Source organism: Quercus lobata, chromosome 4 (assembly GCF_001633185.2).
Source record: "Quercus lobata isolate SW786 chromosome 4, ValleyOak3.0 Primary Assembly, whole genome shotgun sequence".
Taxonomy (NCBI): Eukaryota; Viridiplantae; Streptophyta; class Magnoliopsida; order Fagales; family Fagaceae; genus Quercus; species Quercus lobata.
The window spans coordinates 19991315-20005220 of NC_044907.1; the positions used below are offsets into that span (position 1 = coordinate 19991315).

At 44.7% G+C, this 13906-nt stretch overlaps 1 protein-coding gene across 1 annotated transcript; it reads right to left on the bottom strand.

Annotated features, from left to right (window-relative positions):
* Positions 1 to 11877: 11877 nt before the first annotated feature.
* LOC115984782 lies at positions 11878 to 12471 on the bottom strand. The gene has a single exon (XM_031107788.1). It carries the CDS (start codon positions 12469 to 12471, stop codon positions 11878 to 11880), a length of 594 nt encoding a protein of 197 aa, XP_030963648.1.
* Positions 12472 to 13906: the final 1435 nt, after the last annotated feature.

The following is a 13906-nucleotide window of genomic DNA, read 5'->3' on the forward strand; positions in this document are numbered from 1 at the left end:
TGCTAGCAATTCTCTAATCACTAAAACTTAGATGATTCCAAATTTGGTTCTACAGTTTAGTTTGATGAGAAAGACCTGTCAATAGGATTCAGAGGAATGAGTCACTCAAGAATGGCCCTTGTAGGCATTAAATTGACAAAACCTGTTTAAATCTACAACTCAATATACACACCAAAAAAAGAAAAAGTTGTTCAAAGGGATACCATTTTTCACACAAATAAAGTTGGAAGTCACAAAAAGTCACATGCACTAATGAGGCTATTTAAATAAATAAAAAAAAAGTGTTGAGTATTGTACTACATTGTAGGAATTTAAGACTAGATTGGAATTCCTGATTGTAAATTATGAAGAACTAATAATATAAATGAAGGAGTTGGTAAGATTGATTACCAATTGATACCCAACAGAAACTATCTTAGTGATGTGTGTACATTTAAAGGTTAAGATGGAAAGGTTGAAACACAAATTGCCATAGAATCAGAATGGCAAGATAAAAAGTGGTAAACTGTGTTCAAAACAAAAAACAAAATGCATACTTCATGACACAGAATGCTCGGGAAAGACTATTAGAGATAGTGTTGCAAGAACAGAATCAAATGCATTCATTAGAAGAAAAACACAGCTCCAAGAGAAGAGAGCCCAGATGATATGGTATTGACATGTTCATCAAGCCTGAGCCTATAAAAAAATGAGAAGAAACGTTATTCCTTTCTTTTTTGGCCAATAAAGTTGCAAACTTCTCACTACAATTTTCAAAGCAAAAACAAAAACTTTACAAATTAACCATATCATCATCAATGTATATAGTGCAACGAAGGCAAAAAGACAAAAAATCAATTGAGATCTAGGAAGCACGGATAGGTATGAGTATGACACGGGTATATAAGTAATTTCTGAAAAATTATAACATAACATGATAAATACTTCACGGGTATGGCATGAGCATGAGTACTGAGTCTAGTACCAGAAAAGAAATCAAAGTTAAGAATCCAATATTACCTAAGCAATATGATAGTCGCAGGTCTTGAGAGAGAGAATTATGCTGTTGCGGATTTTGGCTTCGGCTTTTGTATTTATACTTTTTGATGGGTTTTGGATTCGGCTTGGTCTTCTATATCCGTTCGGATTCGGAGTTGGTTCTAGGATTGGTTTTTTTTTTGGGCTGAACTTCTAATTGGATTTTGGGCAGGCCAGATAAGAGTAGGTTTGCAAAATGGGGCCTATGGGCTTATTTGATCCGTTAATTAGTGAGAGTGGTAGGAAAAAAAAACACACAATTCGAAGGAGGATAAATTAATTAAAAGAAAAAACTAAGGAACCAAAAAAAAAAAAACCCAGTAAAATGAAAAAAAAAAAAAAAAAGATCTAAAGGAGACAGAATAGAGTAAAAAAAAAAATAAAGGGAAACAAAATCATAAACTTAATTGGTAAAAGTTTATCTCCAAAATGATTTGGTGTAAATTCTTATACTATGTAGTGATTTGTAAAATTATTTACGTGTATTATTAGTCACGTGACATATTTAATCAGTCATGTGACTTTTTTAAATTATATACACAAATGATATATACATTCCATGCAGAAGATAATTTTCTATTTTGTTAAAAAAGGAAATTAGACTAAATGAAAATTAAATGTCTAGGGTATATAACACACCAAGCATTAAAAAAGAATATTGTGTAATGGATATATATAGTGCCCCTTTCGCGTGAGGGTGGACCTCACAAGCATGAGACCCATCTTTATATGAAAGGAGTGCGGTACATACATTGATTACATCATATACCCTCCCCCGGCACAAGCCAAAAGTTGAGATCATCCCACTAGAATTGTTCCACATATTTTTTGTTAAAATACAATTTAGTCCCTCAATTTTTTCATGAGTCGTTAATTTGGTCTGTACAACTTTTTCATATACATTAGATCCATGCAATGGAACAAAAGCAGAGATCATCTAATTGGAATTGTCTGTCCTGGCAGCCTGTGTGGATTAGTTTTGCAGAGTTTATTTTTGTTGTATTAATCATTCTATTGTTTTTTATAATTTGTTTAGTCTTCCAAAAGGCTTTTACTAATAGCATTATATCTATAATGGTTTTGTCCAGGGAATATAATGTTGCAAAGAATGAAAATTAGTGTCTTTTATAATTTGGAAAAAGTTTGGCTAAGTTCAGTATTGTGATGTTTAAACTTTTTTTTTTGAGATAAATTCAATAGTTACAATAGGAGAAGAGAATTTAAAAACATAATGTAATTAACATGAATTATCTACACTATAATATAATTATGGAATACTTTAAGCATTTGTTGAGACTTCTACATTACCGAGTTGGATTTGGAGTGCTATGATATGCTGATTGTTACTCCCATCCTTATTCTTAGGATTCTTCTGCTGTACAAATATAAATTTATACCTTTTTCTTAATGGTTTTCTAGACACAAAATTCAACCCAATTTGTATTAGGGCCCAATTTGTTTTCCTAATTTATATGTTGATTTCTAGATAATTTTATATTAAGTAATTCAGTGGACCGTTTAGGTAATATTTGGTTAGTGAGAAAATATAGAAGGAATTAAAAAAAAAAAAAAAAGGTTTAGATTGTACCAGTGACATCTCCCAAACATTACTTTGGAAGCAATGCTCTAATGTATATGTGCAATCAGGGCTAGCCCTAGGCTTAGGCAACTTAGGCCTAGGCCTAAGGCCCCACCAAAAAAAATATTTTACCCATTAGAAAAAAAGGCCTATCACCATTGTGAAAGGCCCAAATCTTATAAAAAATACGGAGGGTTTATTACTAGAATCCATGAGCTATTTAAAGGAAAAAAAGTAGTGTTAACTAATGTACCGCATTGTCGAATTCAATACTAGATTGGGATTCCTGATTAAGTAATTAAGAGGAACTAAGATTATATATTAAGGAGTTGGTAAGATTGATTACCAATTGATACCCAATAACAACTATCTTAGTCATGTATGTATGTAAGGTCAAGGTGGAAAGACTGAAACGCAATTTGCCATAGAAATCAAATGCATAATTAGAAGTAAAAGACAACACCAAGAGAAGAGAGTCAAAATTGATATGGTATTCACATGTTGATCAAGCCTGATCCTATAAAAATGAGAAGAAACATAATTCCTTACTTTTTGGCCAGTAAAGTTGCACATTTTCACTAAAATTTTCAAAGCAAAAACAAAAACTTTCCAATCCACATCATCATCCAAGTTGTAGGGTCAATTTTTGGGGCCCAGGCGCAGGCCCAGCAGGTAGGTGATTCTGACCCAAAGAGCCCTAGACAATGAATTTGTAGAGAGCGAGTTACAGAACTAGGCCTTAACGAAGTGAGTGTTAGTTAATTTTGGGCCATGCAGCCATTGAACGTAAGAATATCTCCTTTATGTTCATTGGATGTTTTGTCCGAGAAGACGTATGGGTGCACTTTTGTTCCTGATCAAATGCTATAGCCTTTCTCTCTCTATCTCTCCTTCTTTCTTTCTCCTTTTTTCCGATCCCCTCTTTATGGGTGTGCCCTTCTCTTATATAGCCTCCCTAAAGTAATCAGAACCTTACACTTGTTGATCATCTGGACCTTTACTTGAGTGCCCGTCCCATCGGACATCTACCCTACCTTTCTGTAAGTTGTAGTGGCCAAGGTAACACTGTTCGCCTGTCCTCTCCACATTAATGCGGCCAGAAAAGTAGCTTCCCTGCATTTAATGCGGCAGTTGTGGTCTCCCTCTAGACATCCTATGCTCTCTTCTTTCTCCCGGCTTCGTGAGGCTCGTCCTTACTACCAATATTCATTGGAGTGATTCCTTATTATGGATAGGGTGCACGTTTGGTCCATATTTGGCATGTCCGAGGAGATATTCCTCCTCGGACCTCTTTAAAATAAGTTTGGACTCATCAGAGTTGGGTTGGAAATCCTTTTGGCGCCCCATTTTCTCCTCGGTCGTGATTGGACTCTACATGGGGCCCAAGGCCCATTGTTTGATTTGGGAATTTTACCCCTACAATAACCCCTCAAAATTCCGGTTCTTTCCCTCTTATCCGAGGAGAAAAGTCAGGATTTTGACATTCATAGGGTCATTTGTTGTGGATTCCTGCTTCACCCGCACTGAGGTATGCCCCCCCACGTGCCTCATTACTGCTAAAGGCGTTTCGTAACTCACGAGGTGCTAATTATTGCGCTTGGCGACTTTATATCCTTCCAATCCAACGGTGGGGCGCCAGATCAACGGTTGATATTCTTTCCATTCCTCTGGGCAGGAGTAAGCCCGTTCAGCTTCTCCCGGGTATATAAGATTTTTAAGGGAACTTACTCCCATTTTTTGAAAAAGCACTCAAGCACTCAGAGCATTCCAGTACCTTCTCTTTCAAAGCGTTCAAAACTCCGCAGACATTCCCTTGAAGATTCCCAGCGAGTTCCTCACCCGTAAGTGCTCATTTCCTTTCCGTTGCCTTTCCCGGCGTCCTTCCTTAAGTAAATTGTCTTCGCGTCACCTAGGACTAAGGGGATGGGTAAGCTTGAGAAAATGGTAGACTCTCCGGTCGGTATGGAAGGCTTTAGGGCTAAATACCGTATTCCGTCGGGAGTAGGTCTAGAGTACTACTCTTTGGAAGAAGTCCTGATCAAGAGAAAGACGGGGCAGGTCGCCATTCCAATGATAGCCTTTGTGGAGGGAGGAATGACGATCCCTATGGAGAGAATAACTAGAGATTATTTACGTGGTCATAGGTTGGCCCCCCACCAGTGCGCCGCGAACATGTTCTGGATCCTAGGGTGCATAGACGCCTTAAACGATCAGATGAACCTCGACCTTTCATGGCACGACGTAGTTCACCTATACGAATGCCATAGCCTCAACGAGTCGTATTACCTAAAATCCAGGTCCGACGAGGTGAGGCTGATATCCTGCCTTCCCAAGTCCAACAAAGGCTTGAAGGACGACCTTTTGATCGTCTTCGGAGCATGGTACGACGGTATTCACTGTCCAGTTAGGGCTGGAACACCAAGTGGGGCATTGTAGGGTCAGATTCCTTGGAGGGAATTTTAGTGTCAAGCTTTCCTTTCTTTGTTTCAATTTTGGTTTTGCTTGTTTGCCTCCTCGGACTAACGTAACCCTTTCTTTGGATTTTGCAGACAAGGAGCGAACAACTCCTCGGCTGAGTTTGGTTAAGGTCCAAGCGCTCAACTTCCTCCTAAGGTCTGAAATTTTCGTAAGCGAGGACGGGCAACTGTGTGCTGCTCCTTTAATCTTGGACTACCAGCACTTTTCGCGCGCTCTAGTGGACGCCGATCAAGCCATCAAGGTTGGAAGTCCCCGGCTAGCACGCATTGACGTCTCTATACCGGGTTTTCTTGCTCGAAGAGACCTACCTCTCGTCCAGCTGCCTGCTCAGCGAGTTCTTCCTGCAGAAGTTGTTCCAGGAGAAGGAGCTGGCTCCTCGCACTCATCCCTCGAGGTTCAAATTGATCAATTCCGTTTCTCCGAGGAGGGAGAGGCATCGGCCAAGCTTGTAAAGCTCTCGGACTCCGATTCAGATATAGACTGTGCCTCGACAGCACCTAACCTTGGTTTGGTAATTGCATAAGTTGATACTAGCCAAGAGATTGAGGAAGAAGGCATGGATCTGAAGCCAAGGTCTGGTCTCAGGAGTCTCTTGTCCAACAGGAATAAGGGGCAATCTTCCAAGGATGCCCCAAAGGAACAGGCTACCTCCAAGGCCCCTCCTTCTCTTCCTTCCACAATTGATGCAGCACTACAACCTATGCCCAATTTGAGGCGGAAGAGGCCCATGGAAGAATAGGAGGAGGGTGAGGTTGGCCCTGAAAAGGCCAAGCACCAGAAGAAGGGCAAAGAGCCCAAGGAAAAGAGGACTAGGTCCGTTGACAGCTGAGATAAGACAGCTATTTGGAGGGAGCAGCGGACCTGGTCGCCACGCCTCGAGTTGGACGACGCCCCGATTTCATGGGACGCGACTCTATGGGAGTCCCAACGAGGACAGGCGTCCTTCCTGGCTGAGGCCCTACAACAGCCCCTTCTTCTGCCTCGCAATATGGAGGGTCTCCGGGCTACTTGGCAACCGGACCTTTTCATGTCGCTGAAGAGAGACATAGCTATGGTAAGTGAAGACTTCACTTATTCAGTTTTCTTATTCCGTATCTGTTTATTCGTTATTTTCTTTTAATTAGACCTCTATTTTTCCAACGCAGGTCACTCAACAAATTTTTGTTGCCGAGGAGTGGGCCAAGAAGGCTCGCGATGACCTGAACAGTGAGGCTCAGTCCCGCCTCGCTGTTGAGAAGGCTGCCGGCGCCCTTAGGCTGGAAAAGGATCGCCTGAGTAGCGAAGTGAAAGAGGCATAAAAGGGTCGCGCTAGCGCCGAGACCGGACTCAAAAACACTACCAAGCAGGCTGAGGATCTGCGCTAACAACTCCATCTGTCTGAGGCAAACCTCACGACAGAGAAGCAGACGGTCTCAGATCTCAAGGCTGAGCTATCAAAGGTCAAGGAGGCGGCTTGTGTGGCCAGGGAGGCAGCCGAGGCAGTAGTGGCGGCCTCATATAATCATGGGGTTAGGGATACTGAGGTTAGGCTGATCGAGGAGGTGGCCACCGTATGCAGGGATTACATCACTATGTCTTGGGGTGTAACCTTGGATTGGACGGCAGTTCCAGCGGACTCCGATCTCCGGAAAGTTAAGAACATCTTCTTTCCAGAAGATATTCGTGAGATCCCGGACTCGGTTCCTCCTGAGGAGCCCCTCCTTGTGAAAGCCTCAACCTTGGATTCCCATATGCCTAAAGCTGAGGAAACGCAACAGGCCGCGAAGGACAAATCGCCCGAGGACAGTCTCACAATCAGGGATGTTGTCGCGCAAGCCAAGGAGGTTGTTCCGGGACCTCAGGCAGGAGATGATCAACCTGAGCCTACTCAGGGCTAAGACTTAGGAAAATAGTGTAGGACTTTATTTGTAGCTGCCTTCTTTACCCTTTACATTTTGTTCTGCTAAAGTTTGTAAAAGAATGCTTTTGGATTTCAATGAATGATGTCATTTTCCTTTAAATTTTGTTGCACTGCTTCCTTTTCTGCTTTCATCATGAATGAATTTCTGTTATGCCACTAACTGTTGAGAGCCAAGCGTTATTAGAGATTTACACAATGTGGGCAAGCATGAATGAATGTGTAAAAAACGATAGTCAATAATTAGGTAAGACTGATTCGAGGTTAATTTCCCCCAAGTCTATGGTCCAAGAGGCAAGGTAGGACTTGGGCTCTATTTAACACTTAGCAAAAATGGTAAAATTGTTAATTTCCCCCAAGCCTATGGTCCGAAGGGCCAGACAGGACTTGGGCTCTGTTTAACACTTAGCGAAAATGGTAAAGTTGTTAATTTCCCCTAAGCCTGTAGTCTGAGGAGCCAGGCAAGACTTGGGTTCTGTTTAACACTTAGCGAAGATGGTAGAGTTGTTAATTTCCCCCAAGCCTGTGGTCCAAGGGGCCAAGCAGGACTTGGGCTCTGTTTAACACTTAGCGAAAATGGTAGAGTTGTTAATTTCCCCCAAGCCTGTGGTCCGAAGAGCTAGGTAGGACTTGGGTTCTGTTTAACACTTAGCGAAGATGGTAGAGTTGTTAATTTCCCTCAAGCCTATGGTTCAAGGAGCCAGGCAGGACTTGGGTTCTGTTTAACACTTAGCGAAGATGGTAAAGTTGTTAATTTCCCCCAAACCTGTGGTTCGAGGAGCCAGGCAGGACTTGGGTTCTGTTTAACACTTAGCGAAGATGGTAGAGTTGTTAATTTCCCCCAAGCCTGTGGTCCGAGGAGCCAGGCAGGACTTAGGTTCTGTTTAACACTTATTTCAAGTAGCTCCACAGTAGTGTGGTGCCAAGAATTACGTCTTTCATTAATAATAGTACCTCTTCAGGTTATTTACATTCCAAGGGCGTGGCACTACACGTTCATCCAAATCTTCTAAAAAGTAGGCCCCTATGCCGGCTATGGAGGTGATACGATACGGGCCTTCCCAATTTGGTCCGAGTTTTCCCCATGCATGGTTTCTCGTAGTGCCTAGGACCTTCCTCAATACCAGATCCCCGGGCGCCAGGGGCCTTAGTTTCACCTTGGCATCGTAACCTTGCTTGAGCTTTTGCTGATAGTAGGCAAGCTGGACCATTGCGCTCTCCCTTCTTTCCTCGATGAGGTCCAAACTCTTTTCCAGAAGTCCGTTGTTGGCACTGAGGCAGAATGCGGTGGTCCTTTGTGTTGGGAAGTTTATCTCCAGAGGAATAACAGCTTTGGCCCCGTAGGTCATCGAAAAGGGGGTTTCCCCTGTGGACCTGCGAGGTGTGGTGCGGTACGTCCATAAGACATGGGGTAATTCTTCTACCTACCTCCCTTTCACGTCGTCTAACCTCTTTTTCAACCTATTCACTATAGTTTTGTTGATGGCTTCCGCCTACCCATTACCCTGCGGGTAAGCCGGTGTGGAGTATCTGTTGGTAATTCCCAACTCGCTACAATATCTTCTAAAAGCTTTACTATCAAACTGGAGACCGTTGTCCGAGATCAGGGTGTGAGGAATTCCGAATCTATTGACGATATTTTTCCAAATAAATTTCTTGGCATCAACGTCCCTAATGTTTGCTAGCGGCTCAGCTTCGACCCATTTGGTGAAATAATCTGTGTTGATGAGAAGAAATCTCTTGTTCCCTACTGCTTTGGGGAATGGTCCTAGGATGTCTAGGCCCCACTGTGCGAATGGCCAAGGGATGGACAGCGGGTTAAGGTTTCCGGCCTGCTGGTGTATATTCGGGGCGAACCTTTGACACTGGTCGCACTTCTTTACATATTCTTGCGCCTCTTTCTGCATGCTCGGCCACCAGTAACCTTACGTTATGACCCTATAGGATAGGGACCTACCCCCCGTATGATTTCTGCAAATTCCTTCATGTAATTCCTCCAGGATGAGTTCAGTGGCATCTGGGTGCACACACAGCAAGTACGGCCCTGAGAATGAGCGCCTGTACAGTTTGGAGTCCTCGGACAAACAGAATCGAGAAACCTTCCTTCTAATCTTGTCAGCCCCATTCTTATCATCTGGTAAGGTGTCATGCTTTAAGAACAGTACTAGAGGATCCATCCAACTAGGTCCAGCCTTGACGTTGTGGACCCGCATTGGGTTGGCCCTCGCCGTTGTTGGGCGGTAGAGATCTTCTACTAGAATAACCCGAGGAAGTGGCTGAGCCGAGGAGGTGGCGAGCGTTGCAAGAGAATCAGCATGGGTGTTCCCGCTCCTGGACACGTGCGCCAGATTGAAGTGACAGAAATGGGTCTACAGGCGCTTGACTTGGATGAGGTACTCTTGCAATCTTTCATCCTTTGCCTCCAACTCCCCATTTACTTGTCCCACAACGAGTCTCAAATTCGAGAACATGTTCACGGATTTTCCACCTAGTTTTTGGATCATTGACATTCCTTCCAATAGTGCCTCATACTTTGCTTCGTTATTCGTGGCCGAGAAACCAAGCCTCAACGATTTTTTGATGGTGATCCCTTCGGGGGAGACCAGAACGAGCCCTACCCCTGAGCCCCTTTGGTTGGCTGCACCGTCGATGTGTGCTTTCCACCAACTATGCTCTTGCTGAGAGATTGCGTTGATCAGTTTCCCTTCAGGGCTTAGTGACCCTCCCCCTCCTTCTGATGTGGGCTCCGCAAATTTAGCTACTAGATCCACGAGGACTTGACCCTTCACAGTGGTGTGAGGCATGTACCTAATGTCGGAGGCACCCAAAATCGTTCCCCATTTTGCAATTTTGCCCGTGTAGTCGGCGCTTCGGAGTATTGACCTCAGCGGAAGTTGGGTTAGTACAACTACAGTATGTGCCTGGAAATAGTGGGGGAGCTTTCGCATGGCTTGTACGATTGCCAAGACGGCCTTTTCGAGGGGGAGGTAACGGATCTCTACCTCGTGCAGCGATTTGCTAACATAGTAGACGGGCCGTTGCGTACCATTGTCTTCTCAGATTAGCACTAGGCTCACTGCATGAGAGGCTACAACAATGTAGGCAAACAACATCTCGTCGGCTTCAGGACTGGACATAATTGGAGGTCGGGCGAGGTATTCCTTAAGCTGCTAGAAAGCTAAAGCACACTCTTCAGTCCACTCGAAACCTTTCCACTTGTTCAATAGGAGGAAGAAAGGCCTGCATCTATCCCCTGAGTGGGAAATGAAACGGTTTAAAGCGGCAATCATGCTAGTGAGCTTTTGGACCTCTTTGGGATTTCGAGGAGGCTGCAGACTATGGATAGCTCTAATTTGGTCAGGGTCAACTTCGATGCCTCTGTGGGTCACCATGTAACCTAAGAATTTCCCTGATCCCACCCCTAATGAACATTTGGATGCGTTTAGGTGCAGTCTGTACTTTCTCAGAATTTGAAAGATATCACCGAGGTCTCTGACGTGGTTGGTCACTAATTTGCTTTTTACCACCATGTCGTCTATATAAACTTCGATGCTCTTACTCATCTGCTGTTCAATCATCCTAGTCATCATCCTTTAGTAGGTCGAACCGGCATTCTTTAAGCCAAAGGGCATCACTTTATAATGATAATTTCCGACGGGGGTGACAAAAACCGTTTTTCTTGGTCCTCAGCAGCCAGGGGTATCTGATGGTAGCCTTAGAAGGCATCCAAAAGACTCATTCGAGAGTGTCCGACGGTCGAATCCACCAATCGGTCTATCTGCGGCATGGGGAAGGGATCCTTCAGGCAGGCCTTATTTAGGTCCATGAAATCTACGCAGACCCGTCATTCGGGGTAGAATACCTCCTTGATAGCTCCCGCTTTCTTCAATTTTGTGACCTCCTTTCTCACAGCTTCTGCATGCTCTTTCGATGGTCATCGAGGAGGCTACTTCTTAGGCATTACGGCCGAGCTAACATTAAGGTGATGGCAGATGAAATCTGGGTCAACCCCAGGGGTCTCGTAGGCGTCCCAGGCGAATACGTCCACATTCTGTCCGAGAAAATCAATTAGTATCACCTTCTCTTGGGGCGATAATTCTGAGCCGACCTTAAAAAACCTTTCTGGGTCCAATCCGACAAGTACTTTCTCCAGATCCTCGCAACTCACCTCAATGGTTGGTCCTCCACTACCCAAGGCTGGGACCGGGGTCGTTAATTGCTATAAGCCGTTCTCGGCTTAGGTGGAAGGCTTACTATTTGGTCGTCGTGAGATTGCTGACACTATGCATTGCCGGGCCATCACCTGGTTCCCTATTATTTCTTTCACTCGACCTCCTGACAGATACTTCACTTTTTGGTGTAAGTTTGATGACACAGCCCCTAGTGTATGAAGCTACGGTCGGGCCACGATGGCTGTGTAGGGGAAGTATGCATCTACCACAATGAAGTCCACTTCCACCACGTCTGAGTCTGTTTGTATAGGCAGCCTAATCATGCCTTTCGGGGTGACAGTTTTTGTTTCAAAACTGACCAAAGGGGAGTCGTATGCCTACAGGTCCTCTGGTTTTAGGTTCAATCCTTTATACAAGTCAGGATACATTACTTCCATGGCGCTGCCTTGGTCAACTAGCACCCTCTTCACGTCATAACCCCCAATTTTGAGCGTGACGACTAGGGCATCGTCGTGGGGTTGAAGGGTTCCCAATTTGTCCTCATCCGAGAATCCGACTAAGGGCGTGGCAATCGCTCTGGCCTTCTTGGATTCCCTGTCGTCAGCTTCAGTCGGGAGCCTGCCCACTGACATTACTCTAAAAGGATTGGAACCGGTCCTTCCAGGTGCAGCGAGAATGACATTTATTGTGCCAGTGGGTGGCCTCAATGTGCTTTGCCTGGTTTCGACGTTTGACTATTCCTGCCATCCCACAGGGTGATGTAATAGATGCCTCAACTTCCCCTCTCGGACAAGTCGGTCCAAGTGGTTTTTCAGATTCCTAGAATCATCGGTGGTGTGACCCGGCTCTTGGTGGTATGCGCAATACAGATTCTGGTTACGTTTCGAGGGGTTACCTGCCATCCTGCTTGGCCATTGAAAGAACGGTTCGCTCTTTACCTTCTCTAGGATCTTGTGTAATGGTTCTCGGAACATAGCATGGACTGCCTGTGCCCCAGTGGATCCAGACTGTTCCGAGTAGTCTTTTCTTGGCCTGTTACTGTTGTTAAAGCGGTCCAACCTGAAGTCCCTCCTCTCTTGAGGGACAACCTTCGCTTTGCCCTTCCCCGTCTGCTGGTCTTCCTCGACCCTTTTGTACTTATCAATTCTGTCCATGAGTTGGCACACACTAGTGACCGGTTTCCCAGTTAGGGACTTTCTTAAACCATGCTCTGTCGGCAGGCCCTTCTTGAATGTGCTAATGGTGACATCATCGTAATTTCCCTCTATCTCATTATACATTTCCCAGTACCTGTCTGAATAGGCCTTCAGTGTCTTTCCTTCTCGCATGGACAAGGATAGGAGGGAATCTAAGGACTGAGGGACTCTGCTGCTGGTAATGAAGTGGGAACCAAAAGTTTGTGTCAGCTGCTTAAAGGAATTTATGGAATTTGGCTTAAGGCCATCAAACCATCTCATCGCCATAGGTCCCAAGTTGGACGGAAACACCTTACACATCAACGCCTCATCCCTGGAATGGACGGCCATTCTCTGATTAAACTGGCTTACATGCTCTACTGGGTCTGTCCAACCATTGTATATGGCAAAGGTTGGTTGATGGAACCACCGAGGAAGTTCTGCCCCCTCTATTCTATGCGTGAAAGGCGACTGGGAGATGCGGTCTAGGGCCTTACTCATGGCATCGTTGGCCAGGCCTTGGTAAGATGGGCTTTTGTGGCCGCGTTTGTGAGGTTGCTCTTCCTCATAGGAAAAAGTCTCGCTTGGAGGGGTTCTTGATCTCCGCCTGTATTCATTGTCCTCCTCACTGCTAGTGTTCGAGCTGGGTGAAGGACGTTTTCACTGCGCTCGGTGTAGCTTCTTCTTCAAGTCATCGATTTCTTGCTGTAAAGCCTTACGATCGTTTCGCTTATGGTATACGTGACCTTTCCCTTTCGAGCGGCTTCTGCTCGTGTGGGAGGTGATCTTTCTCCCGTTCAAGATTCAAAAAGTTGTCTTGCCGTTGGGAGTCTGCATGTCCGATTTGGCGCGGACCTAATCCTTCCATTTCTAACGGTTTCACTTGTCTAGACACAAGTTCTTCCCACAGACGACGCCAATTGTAGGGTCAATTTTTGGGGTCCAGGCCCAGGCCCAGCAGGTAAGTGATTCTGGCCCAAAGAGCCCTAGACAATGAATTTGTAGAGAGTAGGTTACAGAACTAGACCTTAACGAAGTGAGTGTTAGTTAATTTTGGGCCATGCAGCCATTGAACGTAAGAATATCTCCTTTATGTCCACTGGATGTTCGGTCCGAGGAGACGTATGGGTGCACTTCTATTCCTGATCAAAGGCTATAGTCTTTCTCTCTCTATCTCTTCTTCTTTCTTTCTCCTTTTTTCCAATCCCCTTTTCATGGGGGTGCCCTTCTCTTATATAGCCTCCCTAAAGTAATCAAAACCTTACACTTGTTGATCATCTGGACATTCACTTGAGTGCCCGTCCCATCGGACATCTACCCTACCTTTCTGTGAGTTGCAGTGGCCAAGGTAACACTGTTCGCCTGTCCTCTCCACATTAATGCGGGCAGAAAAGTAGCTTCCCTGCATTTAATGCGGCAGTTGTGGTCTCCCCCTGGACATCCTATGCTCTTTTCTTTCTCCCAATTTCGTGAGGCTCGTCCTTACTACCAATATTCATTAGAGTGATTCCTTATTATGGATAGGGTGCACGTTTGGTCCATATTTGGCACGTCCGAGGAGATATTCCTCCTCGGACCTCTTTAAATA